At 34.1% G+C, this 20,938-nt stretch overlaps 5 protein-coding genes across 8 annotated transcripts; 1 reads left to right on the top strand and 4 right to left on the bottom strand.

The window, feature by feature from the left end:
• Window positions 1-172: 172 nt before the first annotated feature.
• On the bottom strand, window positions 173-5,471 carry LOC106617491 (fumarate hydratase, mitochondrial). Of its 3 annotated transcripts, none has more exons than XM_014234710.3 (5): window positions 5,265-5,471; window positions 1,807-1,938; window positions 1,544-1,744; window positions 648-1,452; window positions 173-585 (listed from the first exon to the last, which is right to left on the bottom strand). In XM_014234710.3, the coding sequence occupies exons 1-5, from the start codon at window positions 5,364-5,366 to the stop codon at window positions 323-325; spliced, it is 1,503 nt and encodes a 500-aa protein (XP_014090185.1). In that variant the 5' UTR covers window positions 5,367-5,471; the 3' UTR covers window positions 173-322. The 3 variants fall into 3 exon arrangements, with proteins under 3 accessions (XP_014090185.1, XP_014090187.1, XP_014090186.1); XM_014234712.3 differs by lacking the exon at window positions 5,265-5,471 and adding an exon at window positions 4,677-4,820; XM_014234711.3 differs by lacking the exon at window positions 5,265-5,471 and adding an exon at window positions 2,040-2,123.
• Window positions 5,472-6,952: 1,481 nt separating this feature from the next.
• crn (pre-mRNA splicing factor crn) lies at window positions 6,953-9,381 on the top strand. The gene is made up of 3 exons (XM_014234707.3): window positions 6,953-7,103; window positions 7,158-8,130; window positions 8,210-9,381. The coding sequence occupies exons 1-3, from the start codon at window positions 7,068-7,070 to the stop codon at window positions 9,289-9,291; spliced, it is 2,091 nt and encodes a 696-aa protein (XP_014090182.2). The 5' UTR covers window positions 6,953-7,067; the 3' UTR covers window positions 9,292-9,381.
• A 1,534-nt stretch (window positions 9,382-10,915) lies between these two features.
• fs(1)K10 (female sterile (1) K10) lies at window positions 10,916-14,449 on the bottom strand. Its single transcript, XM_070110522.1, has 2 exons — window positions 13,226-14,449; window positions 10,916-12,232 (listed from the first exon to the last, which is right to left on the bottom strand). Exons 1-2 carry the CDS (start codon window positions 14,249-14,251, stop codon window positions 12,158-12,160), a joined length of 1,101 nt encoding a protein of 366 aa, XP_069966623.1. The 5' UTR covers window positions 14,252-14,449; the 3' UTR covers window positions 10,916-12,157.
• Window positions 14,450-15,253: 804 nt separating this feature from the next.
• LOC138857323 (uncharacterized) lies at window positions 15,254-15,751 on the bottom strand. The gene has a single exon (XM_070109704.1). The coding sequence runs from the start codon at window positions 15,749-15,751 to the stop codon at window positions 15,254-15,256; it is 498 nt and encodes a 165-aa protein (XP_069965805.1).
• Window positions 15,752-17,828: 2,077 nt separating this feature from the next.
• Window positions 17,829-20,407, bottom strand: LOC106617481 (protein regulator of cytokinesis 1). 2 transcript variants are annotated; one of them, XM_014234696.3, is made up of 2 exons: window positions 20,258-20,407; window positions 17,829-20,184 (listed from the first exon to the last, which is right to left on the bottom strand). In XM_014234696.3, exon 2 carries the CDS (start codon window positions 20,158-20,160, stop codon window positions 18,094-18,096), a length of 2,067 nt encoding a protein of 688 aa, XP_014090171.1. In that variant the 5' UTR covers window positions 20,161-20,184; window positions 20,258-20,407; the 3' UTR covers window positions 17,829-18,093. The 2 variants fall into 2 exon arrangements, with proteins under 2 accessions (XP_014090171.1, XP_014090170.1); XM_014234695.3 differs by having other exon boundaries at window positions 17,829-20,191; window positions 20,258-20,406.
• Window positions 20,408-20,938: the final 531 nt, after the last annotated feature.

Raw genomic sequence — 20,938 nt, 5'->3', positions numbered from 1 at the left:
TATAAACACTACCACTAATGGAATACTTATAATTATCCAAGCACTTGACATATACTTTTTTTTTAAAATAACATGTATACACACAATTTTTATAACGATTTAATAAAAAAAAAAAATTATTTCAGTCCAAAATTTCCAAAACCAAAAAAATAAAAAGTATCTTACACCAGAGTCGTATTATACTAGATAAGTACTAGCAATCTTGTGTATTTCATTCGTTCAGATTAAAATAGTGTTACACATCATGACTATCATTTTACAGTATCGTTCGAATTTAATTCGCTTATACAAACATTTAATATCAAAGTAAAAATCTCAATATTTATTTTGGTCCCAACATTTCCGATGGTTTAACCCATTGCTCAAATTGCTCGGCAGTTAGGTAGCCTAAGTTGATGGCTTCCTCCTTCAAAGTGGTGCCATTTTTATGGGCAGTCTTAGCAATCTTGGCAGCTTTGTCGTAGCCAATATGGGGATTCAAGGCAGTCACTAACATTAAGGATTCTGCCATGATCTTTCCAATGCGATCGCGATTCGCCTGTATTCCATTGACGCAATTGGAGGTAAATGTACGTGAGCCATCAGCTTTTAAAACAATTAAACCATAAATAAGCAGGTATGTACTTAAAATGATATTTCTCACTTACATAGCAAGCGAATGGAACGTAAAACGTTCGAGACGATTAAAGGTTTGAAAACATTTAATTCGAAATGTCCATTGGCGCCGCCTACAGTTACCGCCACATGGTTGCCCATAACTTGTGCCGCTAACATAGTTAGTGATTCGCATTGAGTTGGATTCACTTTTCCCGGCATAATCGAACTTCCTGGCTCGTTTTCAGGCAGCATCAGTTCACCCAAGCCACAACGAGGACCTGAACCAAGGAAACGAATATCGTTGCCAATTTTCATTAAGCTAACGGCGATTGTATTTAAAACACCATGCACTTCCACCATAGCATCACGTGCTGCCAAGGCTTCAAACTTGTTTGGCGCTGATACAAAAGGCAGTTTGGTAAGTTGAGCAATGCGTGCGGCACATTTTTCCGCAAAACCAATACGGGTGTTGAGGCCAGTGCCAACAGCTGTACCGCCCAAAGCCAATTCGTAAACGCGCGGCAGAGCGGCATCGATGCGATCGAGCGCATATGCCAATTGTTGAGCATAAGCGCTAAATTCTTGACCCAACGTCAGTGGCACTGCATCCATGGTATGTGTACGTCCAATTTTGATGATATCTTTGAATTCGTCAGATTTGGCTTTAAGAGCATCATGCAAAATTTTTATGGCAGGTTTAAGGTTATTGTTGAGTTCCAATGCAACCGAAATATGAATAGCTGTAGGGAATGTGTCATTAGAGCTCTGCGACTTATTCACATGATCATTAGGATGGACGGGGCTCTTTGAACCCAATTCACCACCCATCATTTCAATGGCACGGTTGCTGATCACCTAATATGTAAGTAAAAAATGTACAATTCATTAATTAAATATGGTAATCAATCAACAAGTGACTTTAAAGTTTAATCGGCTATGTGTTTACCTCATTGACATTCATATTAGTTTGTGTGCCTGAACCTGTTTGCCAAATCACCAAGGGAAAATGATCTTCATACAATTTACCGGATATGACATCATCAGCAGCTTTCGAAATAGCGTCACTGACCTTGGCGTCAAGACCATACTCCTTGTTCACCTCAGCGGCAGCTTTCTTTAAAATTCCCATCGCTTGAATAACCGGTTGCTAAACAAAAATGCAAATGTTAGACGCTTCTACTACCTGTAATTTAACGTAATGCAGCTTACCGGCATGCGCTCAGAAGATCCGCCAATCGGAAAATTTAATTTGGATCGCATTGTCTGGGCGCCATAATACTTCTCAGCTGGAACTTTTAGTTCGCCAAATGTGTCGGATTCTACACGATACGCTTCGGAGGCCTACAAACAAATATATTATTGATTAACACATGGTTACATAAGCCAAAATTACGGAACAAAAACAATACGAAAAAATCTATAAACTAAAAAATCTCCCGTACCATTTTAAAAGTGTGCAATTTAGTTCAGTCGCTCTGCTACTGAAATAATAACATCACGAGACAACAAATTTTACTGACTATTCGACGTGCAAATGTTCACAGATAAGCAAATAAATTAAAACGCTTTATCAACATATTTAAGAATGTGTATAAATATATACTTGTATGTTACACTGCTGGACATTTATATAAAAGTTTTTTGATTATAACCTTGGTGCCTTGATGTTTTGGGGGCTTGACAGAAACTGAGTAAAATACGACAAATATATAAGTTTTAAACTGATAAAGAATTACAATCTATACAGATATTTGATTTCAATTCAGTTTTTATTTCTATTCATATGCAGTATAGATATTAGCACATTGATGTTTGTTTATATGTATGTACATATGGTACATAAATTAACTCTGAAAATTTATATAACCGGAAAGTAAATTACTTTATAGTGAGACTTCAAATTGTAATTCGAATTTTAATTGGCATATACTAACTATATGTCCCCTTAATATTCAATTTAACGGCTTTTAAATTTTCCCTAGCAGTCAATCTGCCTTTAAACAGCGTTTAACAGGCATTTACGGTGTGAACGGCAAAAAATAGCATCAATTAGCACGTCAAAAGCAAGAGCATGGATTAAGGTCTGTTATGTCACAGTATGTGGAATATTTATATATACATAAAAATAATTTATGACTATAGTCAATGAAGATGTTTAAGGAAACATTATAATAGCTTAACTAGCTTTCAAACAGGTTGCACTACTATGTTCTATTAAACTTTTAACTTTTTTTTATGTCTTTTAACTTAAACTTTTTGTAATTTCTTTTTTCGTACGTTCGTACGTACGTTTTCTTAATTTCGTAAGTTCTCATAAGATCTTATAATTTATGCTCTGACACAGCTAGGCGTATACCATACATTGGTATGTAATTTGTACATCAATTCGTGATTCAATTGATAGTAAAGAAAATAGATTTGAGTTTTAATTTTATAAATATAATGCATATAATAAGAAACAACCTTAAACGTGTTAAACATGTTAAACTATTTCCTTAAGGGGTTAGGAGTAGTCTTTTTAACACATCTAATGTATATTTACATTTTATTAAAGTATAATTTCTTTTGAGCTGGTGACCACTGTAGCTCGAAATTGATGCCTGATCGAAGGATTTTTTATTTCGATTTTTTATAAACAATCAACTTTGTTTTTCGCAAAATCTAGAAATAAATTTCCTGAGGCCGCCATTTGGTAAATTAAAAAAGCTTCGATCATGCACCAGATTATCTATTAATAAAACTAATTTATTTGTCTAACTGACTTTAGATGAATTTCCAAGAATTAATGGTAGTCACCGCAAAGAGCATTACTTTAGAAAAAATATTTTTTTTTTCAAATTTCTGTCAACTCAAGTGGAAACGCTAATGCATCATATTTATGATGCTATATTTTTATTAAAGCCAAAGAACTTCTGCTTATCAACAACATAATGTACAACATATTTTTTTATCCAATTTTTTCTATACCATTTTGTGTTTGATGTTATGATATAGTTATTTATTTTCACATTATTATCATGTAGACACCGAAGACAGATGCCACGTTTAATACAAAGTTGTTCAAACCCTTGACATTCTTATACAAATTTATTTGTTGTTAAGTGGACAAATTATATAGTTTTTAAGGAGGAGTGCCACTCAAAGAGCTTACAGCGGTATTTAGTTGATTAACTAACATTGTAGAATATTTTATTTAAACTAATATGAACTGTGCTTTATCATTCAAACAGATACCAATTTAACATTACAGCCTTTAACACCGCTTGCAGTAAATGCAGATTTCAACTTTAATTTGGTTGATGGTGGTTCTTTGAAGCCTTGATCGACCAAATCAATTCTCATCGTGATAAACATTAATCGAAACAAAATCGAAAGTTTCAAATGCAGCAAACAAATCATAGGGAGTCAGGTGCCCACTCAACGTTCAGGAAAACCCTTATTCAGTTAGAGTAAAACGTCAAGTTTATGCATGCGCAACGGGGGTTCTTCGGTACCCAAAAGAAAAGATTTATTCTTAAATAAAAATGCGCCGCCTCTGGGCCATCGTGATAAATATTCACCTATTTTGATGTAGGTGTAGGATGTATTTTTTTTAATATCAAGTTAAAATTCTAAAATATTGGGATTATTTTGCGCAATACGGCAGAAAATGAACATGCAAAGGTTTTGAATACCTAGTGATTACAAATCGTGACACCTCGTAAAATTGATTAAAGCCATTGAAATGGGGGGAACTTTGTACTAATATGAATGTGATTTAACTCATTTGATTTAGTTTTTAATTTTGTGGAAGTTATATGTAAAACACTATCAGGTATTACACCTGCTACAAAATAATAAACCAATTGTTTAAACAAGAAGAATGCCTAAATGTACAAACCAGATTTTTTAACTAATATTTTAAGTCTGTATTATTTTAAATGTGGTTTATGTAAGAAAAAAAATGTACTTATAAAAGGACTTCATTAATACTTTCTGCTTCATAAATATAGAATTTATTGTGCACAAATACATATGCATATGTATGTATACATTTTTTTTTTGTTCGACAAAATTTCAAAGAAATATAACATAATCACCATTCTTAAAATTTTTAATTATAAACAGCTTTCACTTTTTTTTGACGGTTCATACAAAACCAACTTTAATGCAGAAAATAACTTTCTACACACGAAATGTACATGGGGTGACGGTACATATGTGGAAATATTTTTAACACGACCGATAGCTGTAGATAGCTGAACGAGACTAATGTGATATGTTATGTTGTCCGGTAATTAAACCGGCATTGCTGTAGTAACCTTGAGTCGTTTATGAACAAATGTGTTGATTCTGATATCGTAAAAGAAAGCATACATAAATGCATCGTAATTTTTATATAATTAAAATACACCGATTCACCTGAAAGTTGTTGTGTCTGAGCGTTACTAAATCTAACCTCACATATTTGTTTTTCACATTTTCAATAAAAATTATTTTTTGTATTCCATTCAAATAATAAAGTATGTATCCTTTTAAATGTTAAGTCAGTGGGCGCACAAATTACAGTCATTTTAACAATTTGAACATAAATAGTTAGGAATATAATTAACATTACATAACCATTCCCTTATTTAATTTGTCCGGCTGTCGATTGCATTGTTCTAAGCAATAGAGATATTACTTACCAATCCTCTATTGATAAGTGGTGAATGCACCCAACTGCATGCGCTCAGTTGCTGTAGACTGCGTGCCAAATTTGCAAATCGTCCCATAGCTTGAAGCACCATTTTCCCTAATAATAAATACACAAGACTTTCTGATTAGTTTTACGCTAGCAGCAATACAAATCCACTACTTAAATCGACTACAGATGTGGAATAATTTGTTTTGTTATCGAATACTCAGCTGATAAACTAAAAATAAAAGAAAAAGGAAGTAGCGAAATGAGAACATGAAAGGGAGTGAATTGACAACAGTAAACCTTGCAAAAACAAATTTCTGATTAACAAATCCTGCAAAATTTTTAAATAGAGCAACATAAAAGTTTTCAATAGTTTAAATAGAAAACTACATATTATATTTTTTGAAGTAATTTTACCATAAGTCTATCTAAAAATATTCTTAATATTAAAGTTAGAATAAAATAGATTGAGGTTGCACTGAGAAGTCTATTGCGCACCTCCCTCTTTCACACGGCCAGCGCTTTGATGAATGCCAAGATCCTGTTAGACGCTATTGAACCAATGTGCTCCCTATTTGGACATATAAATTCAAAGACCTTGTTCCTGAGTCGGCAGATTGCTGGTCAATCTAAAAGCAGGTGCCACAGAGTTTTATTTTTACGGAAAGCTGTAAGCGTTTAAATTTTAATTTAATTTAAGAGGAAAGGAAGAAATGATCAAACGAAATTCGAAAACTTATATACGAGGTAAAATAATTTTTGTCGGCGCAAGTATAATATGCTGACATAATACCACCCAGCCAATAGTAAAATATATTACACAAGTATTGCATTTTTAATTAAAAGTAATGAAAACGGGTAAGTTTAAAGTAATTACAATATAATTGTAATAAAAATTACCTCAACAAATTCTTAATTTATTGCATATATTTGTAGTTCAATAATATAGAGGGTTAAGTTTCGTTTTTATTACAACCCTGTTATCAAGTAGAGCTGCAAAACTGTCAATAGTTGGACCACTCGATATTTAAAAAAAAATCGATAATGCCAAGAGTTTTCGTTTGTATCTACTTTTATTCGCTAGTTAAAATTAAGAGGCCTTGGCTTTGTACACATAATTTTTATTTATAAAAAAAAACATGAACAATAACGGAAAATTAAAAAATTAATAATGTTACATATACAATTTACCATTTTACTATATAAAATTCTCTGAGAGCTGACGAGTTATAAAGAGGTATAATTTTTTATACACTAACTCAATGTAAGACGAGAGCAAGTAATTTATACTTATAATATCCACTTGTTTAATTCGTATTAAAATTAAATTAAATTCTTATTAAAAACAGGAAAACTCTGACGTCACAATTACTGATTCTATATGAATAAGTGGGGTTATGTGCAGACGTCATTGCAGAACATTAGAAATTCTTATAATTGTAAATTTAATATATCCGTAACATTTTTTCTAACGCATCCAACACCTAATTAAAGTGTAAAAAATTGTTAAATTTAATAAGATGGTTTTAAGTGCTTCCATGTTATTCAAAATTAGACTTCACTTTTGGTATTATTCGACTATATTAATACGTATATTTGAAACTTTGCAATTTTATGAAAATTGTTAGTAAGTCTAAATAAACTATCGATAGTAGGACGAAAACAAAACTATCGAAAGTCCCATCGATTGTTTTGCAACTCTATTATCAAGCAGCTGTTTGTTAAAATAAACGTAAAATTTGTTTACTGTTCGGTTGGTCTATTGTAAAATACATTTTATAATTAAGCTAAAATCAGCTATATCAAAATGGAAAGACCACAAAAAATGCCCAAAGTAGCTAAGGTGAGTAAATATTTAATACCATATATAAAAATTGCTTTTACGTTGTTATTCCAGGTGAAAAACAAAGCCCCAGCTGAAATTCAGATTACTGCAGAACAATTGTTGCGCGAAGCTAAAGAACGTGATCTAGAAATTCTTCCACCGCCTCCTAAGCAAAAGATTTCGGATCCTGCAGAATTAGCGGACTACCAACAACGCAAACGTAAAGTATTTGAAGATAATCTACGAAAAAATCGCATGGTAGTAAGTCACTGGATTAAGTACGCGCAATGGGAAGAGTCACAGAAAGAAATACAGCGAGCACGTTCAATATGGGAACGTGCACTGGATAATGAGCACCGAAATATCACTATATGGCTAAAGTATGCGGAAATGGAAATGAAAAACAAGCAAGTAAATCATGCGCGTAATTTATGGGATCGGGCTGTTACAATCATGCCGCGTGTTAATCAATTTTGGTATAAGTACACATATATGGAAGAAATGTTGGATAATGTAGCGGGAGCACGTCAAGTGTTTGAAAGATGGATGGAGTGGCAGCCTGAAGAACAAGCTTGGCAGACCTATGTTAACTTTGAATTGCGTTACAAGGAAATCGACCGTGCGCGCGAAATCTACGAGCGTTTTGTATATGTCCACCCTGATGTAAAAAACTGGATTAAATTTGCTCGTTTTGAAGAATCTCATGGCTTTGTACATGGTGCACGTCGTGTATTTGAACGTGCCGTTGAATTCTTTGGAGAGGATTATATTGATGAACGACTATTCATTGCATTTGCGCGTTTTGAAGAAGGTCAAAAGGAGCATGATAGGGCGCGAGTGATTTACAAATATGCGCTAGACCATCTATCAAAAGATCGAACACAGGAACTTTATAAAGCTTACACAATTCATGAGAAAAAATATGGCGACAGGGCAGGTATTGAAGATGTTATTGTTTCAAAGCGCAAATTCCAATATGAACAGGAGGTAGCCGCGAATCCTCAAAACTATGATGCTTGGTTCGATTACTTGCGATTAATTGAAGGTACAGTTATTTATTTATAAACTAATTATTTTATATCTTATATTATTAACCTCAAATATTTTGCTCATATTTTGTGTAGGTGAAGGCGATGTCGATCTTATACGCGAAACATACGAGCGTGCTATCTCCAACGTTCCACCTGCCAATGAGAAAAACTATTGGCGCCGTTATATTTACTTATGGATCAATTATGCACTCTATGAAGAACTTGAAACAGAGGATTTCGAACGTACCCGACAAATATACAAAACATGCCTGGAACTTATACCTCACAAAAAATTTACATTTAGTAAAATTTGGCTAATGTATGCACAGTTTGAAATTCGTTGCAAAGAATTACAAAAGGCTCGAAAAACTTTAGGAATGGCTATAGGCTTATGTCCACGCGACAAACTTTTCCGTGGTTATATAGAATTAGAAATACAGTTGCGTGAATTCGATCGCTGCCGATTGCTGTATGAAAAGTTTTTAGAGTTTGGACCTGAAAATTGCGTAACATGGATGAAATTTGCTGAGCTTGAAAACTTGCTCGGTGATACGGATCGAGCACGGGCAGTTTTCGAACTCGCAGTCCAACAAACGCGTCTTGACATGCCAGAACTGCTATGGAAAGCATACATAGACTTCGAGGTATCACAAGGTGAAATGGAATTGGCCCGTCAACTATACGAACGACTTTTGGAACGGACGCATCACGTTAAAGTGTGGATGTCATATGCGAAATTCGAATTATTACAACAAGATTCTGAACTTGCTGATGACCCTGAAATAAATATAAAATTATCAAGAAGGGTTTATGAACGTGCTAACGATACTCTACGTAATGCCAGTGACAAGGAATCTCGCGTATTGTTGCTAGAGGCATGGCGTGATTTTGAACGGGAATCAGGAGATAGTCACGCATTAAACAAAGTGATGGAGAAAATGCCTCGACGGGTTAAGAAGCGACAGAAGATCGTATCAGAAAGTGGCGTGGAGGAAGGATGGGAAGAAGTGTTTGACTACATTTTCCCAGAAGATGAATTGGCGCGTCCTAATTTGAAACTATTGGCTGCCGCCAAAATGTGGAAGAAACAAAAGGAATCTATTAATACAGAACCTCCAGCAAGTGATTTGAGTGATGAATCAAATACAGAAAAAGATAAGATAGAAGATAACTAATTGGAATAAATATCTATACACTTGTAATTATAGTTTCCGCCGCTAAATAAACAAAAGATATGATGGATCTGCTAATATTTTTTAAGGAAACTTGTTTCTGTATCAGTGTATTTACTGTCGCTGTTGTCTCGTTATATATATATGTATGAAGTGACGGTATCGGACCATTGTCATGCCCACAAAATACCAAATTAAGATACAAAACTGTGGTCTAAAAATGTTTAAAAAGCGAGCAAGTGGCCTAATGGGTTATCTCATATCTAAAAATTGTCGAAATGATCAATCTGTGGGATATTCTGATAGTTGGTAAAATCGGGTGAACACCCTCGCACCCATATACCTAATGATCGATATGTGTGATATGTTAATGAAATTATTTATTTATATTGAAATCCGGGTAGGTGTCTGTCTTTCTGTCCGTGTAAGCTATAACTTGAGTAAAAGTTGGGATACCGTGAAACTTTGTGCACGTAACTTAAATGGGCGTAATCGGATCGCTTCCACGCCCACAAAATTATAATTTAGTACAGGGGATTGCAGTAGCAAAGGGCACCTATGGATTTCGAAAAAACGCGTTTTTCTCAAAACTGTGTGTTTTCAATCCATCAATCGTATCTCAAAAACGGCTTGACCGAATGACTTGAAATTTGTAGGATACATTCAGCATATGTAAACGCCTGAAATGAACTAATATCAATCAAAAATTCCCAAAATTCGCTATTTTTTTTTGCAAATGTGTACCAAAAATCCAATTTTTGATATATTCATTCGATAATAGTCCATTCCATGCACCTAGGGTTACAGATTAAGAAGGAATCGTGGAGGAAGTGCGAGCCCATTTTTTCTAAGCGGGGGTATTCACAACACTGTAACTCATGTTCTACACATTATTTTTAGTTTAAAATTTATATTTATACTTTCGAAATATATGTTATGTTAATAAATGATAATAAACTTAAAGCTCTATCTATTTTCTGTTGGTAGAAAAACAAATCCTAAAAAACAAGCCGTCACGGACTTGGTCTAAACCTCATATCCCTAATATAATGAATTCCGATTCTTTGGTTCACGCTTTTCACAACTACTCAATATATTAAATTTAGCCTCTTCGGTTGAGTTTATATCACATATATCTCATTTGAGGATGATGTTAATATAATTTTAACTGTGGGGAAGTAAAATGTAGTAAATTAACTGAGTCTATGACCTTTTAAATAAGTTAATATGATACCAAATTTGATTGTAATCCACAAGGAAGTTGAACCCTCTCGCTACTTTTTTTTTTAAATTGAACACCTGAATGTTTTTATCCGGCTTTGATCCTTGCAAGTTAGTATTTAGGCCTTTTTCGGGCCCACTAATGAATATCGTAAAAGAGAATTTTTCCAACATATTTTGCTCTCAAAAAATTTAATGTCCCCTGTTTTGTTTTTCAAACTGCAAATGAACGGTATTCCATTTAAAATTTAAACTTGACCGAACAGTAGATAGTATTGATTTTATTTTAAAGACATAGATGATTGCGTCCCGATCGTTAGCTGTATTTTCGGTTAGATTTTTAAGCATTCAAACAGAATATTTTACAACTCCCAGTGTAATTAGATAAATAAAATTTACAACGCAATTTATGATTTTCTATGATTTATTTAAGTGTTTATGCTGAAATAGACATTTAGTACAACTATGTAAATATTTAAAAATGTGTATATTTGAAGTTATATTATGTGTCATTCCGTTTCAGATGAAACTTCATAGGGTCATCATTGTTGAAATATTTGACAGAACTGTTTGTGGTAATGGCGTGTGAGCGACACTCAAATAGGTAACCAGTAGTTTATTGTTGTTTCAACAAAAACAATTGGTTGGGCGTTCAAACACCATATACCACAAGCTGCCACTTAATACAAGACAAACAAATATCGCCGTTTACACACGTACCGCATCTGCTCTGGATAAGCTCAACGCACATTCTTCCATTCATAATGAAGTACTGATAAATTTAGGACGATTATACAAATTAATCGTGTTAATTTTTTTATATTTAAATACATTTTTTAAAACTCATATTTATCAAATTTGCTTTAAAATAATATGTTTCATATACATATGTATATAAAGAAATTAATTTATCCGCAAATATTTGCAATGTTTTATTTTACGTACTCATAAGTACAGTATAATTATTATTTTGACAATCTACAGATATGTTGAACTTATATTAAATAGACTATACGAATATACTTTTAGAAGTTTGAAAAATACATTTTTTTAGAATGATTTTAACATTTAACCAAGCAATAATATTGTTCTTAATTCGGTTGCACACACTAATAAAGTAAGCGTGAATTTTATTTTTATGAGTTTAACAGAAAGTATACAAGAAATAATAGTGATTATATTATTATGTGCAAATTTATAGCATAATTTATTTTTGTTAAGGTTTATTTTGTAGCTTTGTTTAAAGTATATATAATATTTGCAAATTTTTATAACAGAATTCATACAGCTCTTGTGTTTAGCAAAGTTGCTTATTATAGAAATCATTTAATCATTTTATTTGACTCGAATCTTGTATATTTATTTAAACAGCAGAAACGTGCTTACAAATTTTTATTACTTTTAATATTTTTTCTTAACAAATTCTAATTTATTTTAATTTACACACTACGTCTGGACAGTTCACATAAACCATTTTGTTTTAAATATTTGGTTTATGTGTGCAAATTTGATTGCGTTTTATGAATGTTAAATACTCAGAATTCTATTTAAAGGTAAATTTAATTTTTTCATTTTCAAATTTATGAATGAAACTCATTCAGATATTTGCTAGTTATTAGTTAATAAATTAACTTTGATGTGAAATATTTTACTTTGCTTTTGCATCATTCTTGTTTTCTTCCTTTGTGGCGGTCTTGTTAATTGTTTGTTTGTCTTTAGCATCCTGTAAATAAATGCGCCCAAAGCATGATTTAAGAAAACAAAAAATTTCCATATTAAACATTCTCATTATTAAAGAGAAAAATTTTTAATAGCACATCATATTAGCCATGTAAAGTGTTTATATGTATATACACATCTAAAAAGTATATATTAGCAAAGTGCTACACAATATAAATATGGGTGTATCTTTATTAGTATAGCTTAATAATTTAGTTTTAAAAGCAAACACTTTTGATATCACGACATAAATATGATGTGACATTAATGATGCCAAATATATTTTTTGCGCGATATATCGGAAATTTATTCTGCAATCGTTCAACGTACTTGTGACAGGCGGATATCAATTAATGTATGTATAAAATCATACGGAAATATACAAGAAAGCATAGATTAATGCGTAGACAATATCGAAGGATTTTAAGAAGTGTTATTGAACAATACTTTTGAGCATTTAGTTATAAAAATGTACCTTTAAAGTAAATTTCCAAGAGCTACCAAAATTATTTGTCTTAAAATATTTTCAATGACGTACGTATTTCTCAAACTTTTATATAAATCGCCGAGAACAGTAAAATACTTATATAAAACTAAACAACATTTAATATTGGAACGCAAATTCTGAACGCTCTTCTTGCTATTGATTTATCCTACAAGTACATTACATAAAAGCCGAGAATTTTACGATTAAAATTGACAAAAGTCTGAGAACGATAAAATCACCAAAAATCCAATTCGATATTGCCTTTCATTAGTTCATTGGCGCATAAAGTTTGCATAATGAAAAGTTTTAATGTTACTTATGTGCATGTGCCAAAACATTGTTATGGATTGGTTTTTTACCGTTCTTGCAATGAATATTATTTTTACTATAGTGTGGCATATTGTTATCCAATCCATCACAAATGTTTTTTGCAGTAAGCGATAACGTTGGGAATAAAAAATAATTGTTGTTTGTGGGCGATTATACCATTTAGCTTTTTCAAGATTTTACCTTTGCCTTAACGGCTTCCGCCTCCTTTTTCAAATATTCCTCGCGGGCATTTTCGTACATAGATACAAACTTGTCACGTTGCACTTTAAATTGTGCGAATAAATCATCATTTTTATTGCCTTTGAGCCTATTTTCAATGTCAACTTTCTTGTCATATTCAGCCCGTATTTCCTTGGTAACCCAAGGCTTTTCGATGGGATACTGATTCACCAGGTTTTTCAGTGTCTTAATGGTACTTTTTCCTTTTACCACCTTTTTCACTAATTTCGTGTTTGGTTTTTTAATTTTCCCAGCATTGCTAAACGGTGCTGGCGGCATAGCACGAGGCATGCGCGGTGGGATCATTGGTGGTATTGGAGGTGGAATTGGTGGTATCGGTCCGATACGTCCGCTGCGTCGAAGAAATGGTGGTGGTGGTTGTATACCCATTGGAGGAGGCATTGGGCCTCGACCCATTGGTGGTATTGGTGGAATCATCGGTGGCTGGAATCCGTGCGGTGGTGGCATAGCCGGCATTGGTATATTTCCTCGTGGAACGCCAGGTGGTCCCATACGACGTCCGCGGTTGGGACCGTTGGGCATATTTTGAGCCCCATTAATAAAAATTCTTGGGCCACCGACATTTCCACCATTGAATCTATTATTAGTTGTATTATTTGGACCTTGATAATGAACTCCTTTATTTTTATTCCAATTTCCACTACCATTTTGTTGCGTTTGAGTGTTTACCAGAGGTTGATGAAATTGTGTTTGTGGTTTTCCTTTAGGTCTATTCTTATTATTTTTCTTTTTTTGCTGCAATTGACCTAGCCCACTTCCACCGCCAATACCTACCGGTGGCGATGGGTTGTTGAAATCTAAGTAACCAGGATTATCAGGAATTTGACTACCATTGAACATCATCGGATTGAAATTGCCGTGATGCACAGGGCCCCCACCGCCATTCCCCAAGTTCTTGAACGGTTTTTTGTATGGTATTGCCGCAGCCCTGTGCACGGGTCTGCCATTTTGAAAATTTTTTGCCATTCTATATTTCTAAATCTTTGAAAAAATTACAACTCGTATTTTCAATATATATGAATATAAAAACTTTTCAAACACTATATATAATGATTCTATTTATTTAAAAATATAATCGATTCTATTATACAAAATTCACTTTTTAATGAGCATTTAAGCACTAGACAATTATTTTGTAATGTTACGTTTTCTTACTTATCAAATTTAGAGAAAGCAGGCGAAAATATAGGGTTGAAATTAGAATTGCGGAACAGACAAAAATAGAACACTGTACAGAGAGTTTTATATCCAATAATTTGTCGACAATAAACCAGTACCAGAGAATGTAAATTTACGTTCTCTGCCAGTACTGTGGTTAACCGAACACTATCCTTGACTTTTCGAAAAAACGAAAACCAGTTAAAAGCAAAGTTTTATTTCGGAGTTTCAAATAACAAATATACAAATACATGTTTATTTATGTATTTATTGACTACGCCAATCGGTAATATACATGATAAAAAATAGTTAGTTGAGGGTACTTGCAAAAATACAAATATAAATATATATATATATATATATATAGGGCGCTGTGGTAGCAGTTTGGGTGAGTTGCATAGATTAAAATGCTAGATTACAAGAGTAAATGTTTCTTGGTGTTATCGATGAAAGCCGTGTATGTACCTTCGTAGAAGTCAATCTCACCCTGAAGTGAATTGATAGATTTAGCCAGTCTATTTTGGGGTCCATGCATCACATAGTTTTTCTTTGAGTTGGAAGTTTTTAGCATCAATGATGTTGACAACTTTGTAGAAGAAACTGAGATCAGCAACCTGTCGACGTGCAGATAGTTTATTGATGTTAAAGCCCTGGAATATCTAATCAGTGTAGTAGGTGTGAATTTATGATAATTTATAGGTCAGTAACTTGCGTTGGACCTTCTCCACTTTGTCTATCTTCACATATGAGAAAGGGGACTAGACAACTGACCCATATTCAAGGACAAACAGGACCAAAGATTGGAAAAGTCTAGTCAGGTTGTAGGGGCTGCTGAAATCTATACCGTTTCTTTAGATGAACCCGAGAGTTTTGAATGCCTTGGAAGTGATCAATATGTTTAGAGCAGGTGAGCTTATTATAAACTATGATGCCCAGGTCTTTTACATCTTCAACCTCTATAATCTCCAGGCCGTTGATCTTGTAGTTTGCGTCAAGTATATTCACACGGCACCAATTACCAAGAGTATCAATATCTTGCTGTAGCGTTAAGATGTCAGTCATACAGGCAATGGGTCTGAAGATTTTGAGTACCGGGCCTAAATGAGACCCTTGTAGTACACTACATATCACTTCATATTTATGAGATAGATAGCCATCGAATCTGACCTGAAGACGTCTTTCTGTAAGGTATGAATGTATCCAGGACAATGCGCTACCTCCTAGGCCGTAGCTACTCAACTTGTGCATTAGTATTTCGTGGTCAACACGATCAAATGCCTTGCTAAAATCCGTGTAGCCGGAGTCCATAGTATTAAGCAATTTGTTAATATATAGAAACAAATTTGTTGTAGTGGATCTGCCTCCAGTGAACCCATGTTGTTTGGTGGTTATGATGTGTTCAAAGGACTGTAATAGCTAGGGTTACACCAATTTCTCAAATAACTTGGCAGGGGCGGACTGAATACAGATGGGACGATAATTGGTGCCCATCGCTTTTGATCCGTCCTTCTGTATTGGGGTTATGTATGATAATTTCCAGTATGATGGAAAGACACCACGGCTAAGGGATTCACTAAATATATTATATGTGACAAGGGTTCACATAGACCAATCGCATAGTTCTTTAGGAATATATTGGGTAGACCATCTGGTCCAGCACCCTTTCTGGGGTCGAGTGCAAGAAGCTGTTTAAGTACTTCGTCGAAAGATGCTATCAGATCGTTCATATGAGTGCATTGCGATCCCGGATTGAAATTTGCTGCATCTGGAACGATGCAGTTGTTTGGTACATAAATGCTGTGGAAAAAATAAGCGAAAAGGTTGCAGATTTCAGACCCAGAGTCAGCCGACTGATCGTCCCATACTATGGATGGAGGTATGTTACTGCTGCACCGGTTTTTGGCTTTAACAAAATTCCAGCTCTTGTAGCACTCGGAACTCAGCTTTTTACAATCAAGTCTCAGTTTGCAAAACCGATAATAATTTGACTTAGTTTTTCTTGTCTTATACAACACGTGCGCCGACTTTTTTAATTTAATTTTGTGAATGAGATCTTTTGAGAACCAGGGTGGGTAGTTACTGTGTTTATGCGTATGTATTGGAACGAACTGGTTTACGCCTTCAAAGATTTTTACGTAGAAAAAATCTAGCTTACTATCAATTGTTTCGAGTTTGTAGAGATCAATCCAATTACCAAGAGTATCAATATCTTGCTGTAGCGTTAAGATGTCAGTCATACAGGCAATGGGTCTGAAGATTTTGAGATCATCTGCATACAGCAGATGGTCTGAGACAATATTATTACCAATGTCGTTGATCAAAATATTGAAGAGTGCCCGGCCTAAATGAGACCCTCCAATTTGTTCTCAGGCAGAAGGTGTTGAGCTCAGCGTAGTTAGCCTTTTTGAATAAGTAGGAAGAAGAGTTGTTTGGGACCAGTCCAGGCTGAAAGTTAAGCGTGATATCCAGGGCAGGATGATATTTATCTTCTGAGCCCAGAGCAAGTGAGTGTTCTGGAGATGAGTCAATATCCCTGAAAAATAAGTCAAGGAAAGAGTTACGAGCATTGAGAATATAATTACGTTGAGTACAGTTGAGCGAGGCGTATCCATCTAAAGTAGCTTTTCACAGTTCACACGAGGTGAGCTGCTTGGGAGGTTGAAATCGCCGATTATCAGAAAGTTGGATGCCTGGTATTTGTCCATAATGAATGAAATGGTGGCTAGATGGTTACCAAAGATCTCGTAAGGTGATTGAGGAGGTATGTAAACACAGCCGATGATTATGTCAGGCGCCCTTGACACGGTTAAAAATTTTCTCTAAGTCATTGTTTGCAACTGAGATTGGCTCAGTATGGGGATAACGCTTACAGGCAATAAAAACACCACCACCATTTTGTGTATATATGTATATTAGACAACATATTTACCTCCGATATGTAAGTCCATCAATGGATGTAAATTTGAGAACCGAAAACGGAACGGGATATTAGAAAATGTTTTCTGAATTTGTATTTTCATATTACTAAAATAAAATTTAGACTATATTTAAACCTAACTTCAGTGCTTCCTAACAAAATACCTACCATGTTACAAATATCTCACTGAAAGGTACGTTTTTTTACAGAAGATTAGCGAATTCAATTATGATTGTGATTAAATATCTTAATGAAGTAACCTAAATAACAGTATTTATATATATATCTATTATATAATATATACTGTGCATCGAACAGTGTCAAGAGCCCATCATTCATTTAAATTTCATCAATATGGAATACCATGAGAGCACTGTTTGCATTAGTTAAGTTAATATATATTGTGTATGTTTTCATGTACACGTATCAAAAATAATAAGATATTTATGTTCAAATATATACACGTAATTCAATGCATAAAACATTTATTGCGAAAACTTTAGTTATTTCGAAATTTAAAAAAAAATTTTTATTGAGTAGCCCCTTTTTTGTCCAATCACCAAAAGCCCTATGATAAAAACCTCATTACAATAACAAGCGTCCAAGTTTCAAAAACATTAGAAAAAATCTTAATTATAAACAAAAAAAAAAAAAAATACAAAAAGGTCAAAGAATCTAACATCAGTAATTACAAATTATATATAAGAAACTTAAATCATTAACGGCAAATATTTCAAATTATAATAGGTAAATTTTTCGTGGTAAGTTTTCGGCTGCTTGCTGCAGGCGACATTTTGGACGGTGTGAGTGGATGATGGAACCCAGCGCGGGGATTAGGCAAGTGTACAACACAGCTATCACTAGGATGAATTCGTTTGGACCGAGTCGAAATAGTCGATGAGGCTGCAACGCGTGAAAAAGCCGTGTGTATTATAGAAGAACGTGAATCGGGATCAATGCTTTTTTGGAAGGAATCATATGCATCATCTGTATCAGTGTTCCAATCTGAGCCATCATTGATAAGAATTTTTGGTGTAGCAACTGTATTTTTCTTTACGGTCTTACTCAAGGAAGATCGCTTTTTGTTTCCAGAACTTTGACGGCCCGATCTACGACGTATCGTGGTTGCAATAACTCGCGATTTCTTTAGAGGCGATTTAAACGACTTTGTTGATAACTTAACTCCAGCAGAAGATAAGCCTGTATTACGAGCGTTCGTCATTGGTTTTGAAAAAACGCTAGGACTGTTAGGCGGAAAAACTAAACTTCGTTTAGGCAACGGAGTATTTCTTTCATTTTGAAGCAGTTTCCGTTTTCTCGCTGAATTGGCAGAGGCAGACGGAAGTGCTGATAAGTTAGTATTAGAGGGGGCTTTACGCATTGAAATCATTGAACCGTTTTTTGCTGACATAGGTGTACGACCAGTAACTGGGTGAGGCGTTTGAGCATTTTTACGTGCACTGCTAATTTTCTCCTTTTCTTGACGTTTCATCTCCCATTCTTTTTCCATTAACTCTAAAATATTTTCGCCATAAACACGAAACTCCTGATGCTCTTTTTCTTCGAAAGCAACAACTAACTCTCGAATTTGTTGCTCAATTTTCGGCAATTTAGTAGCGATTGTTTTGCGTTCCTTTTCTTCTTTAAGTAATTGGCCCCCACGGTTGTTATACCGGCCTGGATCTGAAGCTTTAGCTTCGAGCGCAATCATTCGATCCCATAACAATCTCCTATTATCGTAAAGTTCAAATATCTGATGATTATTATCGTAGAATCTTTTTATATCCTCCAACTCAATTTCATGTAATACTAATAGATCCTCTGTATAGCAATTATTGTGAAAGTTAGAAAAACGATTCCTCTCCGTTTCCGATTTAAGAGTTTTATCCCACCATTCAACAATCTCGGCACGGATTTGTTGGAGGCATTCTTTTATATTTTGACTTTGTAAAGATTCGCATCGTTGCAGTTCGTCTTTAAGTACATTATATGTTCGCTGGTTATATTCTGTATTACGTTTAAATTTATTTCGAGTATTTGGCGATGTTTTCAAGCGCCCCCAAAGGGACTCTAATTTATTACGCATACTATCTATACGCTCTGACAAGATTTTTACACGCGTCCCGTATAATTCTTGCATACGCCTGAGCGCTTTAAAAGTCTCTTCATTGAGTTTAATTTGTCTGTGATTTAATAGTCTGTCTTCCGTGTCTGTATTAACTTGTGTCTCCAATATATTTAAGTAATTTTTTATCTCCCGGCGTAATACAGACATCTCATTCAAGCGTTCCATACGCTCCATCTTTAGTTGGTCTAAGTGAGTACGAAATTCCAAAATTTCTTCTTCTGAAGGTAAAGGATCAGCCAAAAGAGGACGAGGAGCTTCGCCCAACTCTTCACATAGACCTTCTTGCTCAAGTAAAAGCTCGCAAATTTCATCACGGCGCCGCCGTAATTGATCTCGCAATTCAGTTAAACTTTTATCCATTTTTGACTGTAGAACCAACAACGGTACATTTTTTTCATCAATTCTTGGGAAATCTACATCTGTTTTCAATAAACGACAAAGCATATCTGCTTCTTTGTGTAACTCTTCTATTTCATTTTCTATAAGTCCCTTTCTTTGCAAGGACTCTTCTATCAATTCCGTAAAAAATGTTTTCACATGTTCCTTTAGTTTTTTAAAATTATATAAACACATTTCTTCATCAAACATTTCCGTCCATATTGAAGCAAGATCGTTAACATTTTCTGCCATTACCCTTTGCAGCTCCAGATTCTCCCCTTCAAAGTCAGCCATTTTACAGATTTTCTCCCGTTACTTCTGAAATCTTAATAAATTTGTTTTCCTCTTATATATTTCTTCTTTATTATTACGTATAAATGTAGAAACGTACCTTTGTGTATAAAATTTAATAACTGCTTTTATTTCCACAAACTTATTGCACACACAAAAATTTACAACTTCAAATATTCACCGCGTTTTATTACTTTTCAGTTGTAAATTTGATTTCAAACATGTTGATGTCACTAAAAGTATCGATACACATTCCGATAGTAAACAGCGTTGTATTTAGATTTTATTGTATCAACCATTAAGCTAATGTACATTCACACTTAAAACTTTCTGAAACTGATTTCCATATATTTGCAAGCCAATAGGTACATACAATTTTTTTGTTGATGTTGTCATATTGAGTATGAATGTTATTATAACGAGATATGAGGTTTTGGTATGTGAAAGTGATAAGTAAGTGTCTTAGATGTGAAATCTCACTGAGCGCCTTATAAAAGAAAAGTCCAAAAGAACATACTAAGGACCGTTTTCTCAATAGCCGGTTAATACTCTCCTTAACCACTGGTAGCATAACGAAGGTTTAACTGACAGAACCATTTTCACCAAGTTGTGGTTAGCTTACCTATAGCTAGTTTGATTGTTATAAATGCGTGGGGAAAACAGTTCACAAAACTTGCATTGTCAACACGCTAAATTGTGTAAATGTCATTAGCTATGTTCAGACGGAGAAAGACGAAGATCTTTGTTTTCTTTTCCGTTACGGCTCGCTGCTACGCATTTC

The sequence above is a fragment of the Bactrocera oleae genome, chromosome 5, assembly GCF_042242935.1.
Source record: "Bactrocera oleae isolate idBacOlea1 chromosome 5, idBacOlea1, whole genome shotgun sequence".
Classification (NCBI taxonomy): domain Eukaryota; kingdom Metazoa; phylum Arthropoda; class Insecta; order Diptera; family Tephritidae; genus Bactrocera; species Bactrocera oleae.
This window is presented reverse-complemented; position numbering and strand designations above follow the sequence as displayed.

Bases quoted from the DNA above. Each gene is read 5' to 3' on its own strand.
- crn (XM_014234707.3), top strand. From the start codon at position 7,068: ATGGAAAGACCACAAAAAATGCCCAAAGTAGCTAAG. The intron at 7,104-7,157 runs GTGAGTAAATAT...TTGTTATTCCAG, and splicing joins AAATGCCCAAAGTAGCTAAG to GTGAAAAACAAAGCCCCAGC. The intron at 8,131-8,209 runs GTACAGTTATTT...TATTTTGTGTAG, and splicing joins TTACTTGCGATTAATTGAAG to GTGAAGGCGATGTCGATCTT.
- LOC106617491 (XM_014234710.3), bottom strand. From the start codon at position 5,366: ATGGTGCTTCAAGCTATGGGACGATTTGCAAATTTGGCACGCAGTCTA. The intron at 1,939-5,264 runs GTAAGTAATATC...ATTTGTTTGTAG, and splicing joins CACTTATCAATAGAGGATTG to GCCTCCGAAGCGTATCGTGT. The intron at 586-647 runs GTAAGTGAGAAA...TTGTTTTAAAAG, and splicing joins ACGTTCCATTCGCTTGCTAT to CTGATGGCTCACGTACATTT.
- LOC138857323 (XM_070109704.1), bottom strand. From the start codon at position 15,751: ATGGACTCCGGCTACACGGATTTTAGCAAGGCATTTGATCGTGTTGAC.
- LOC106617481 (XM_014234696.3), bottom strand. From the start codon at position 20,160: ATGGCTGACTTTGAAGGGGAGAATCTGGAGCTGCAAAGGGTAATGGCA.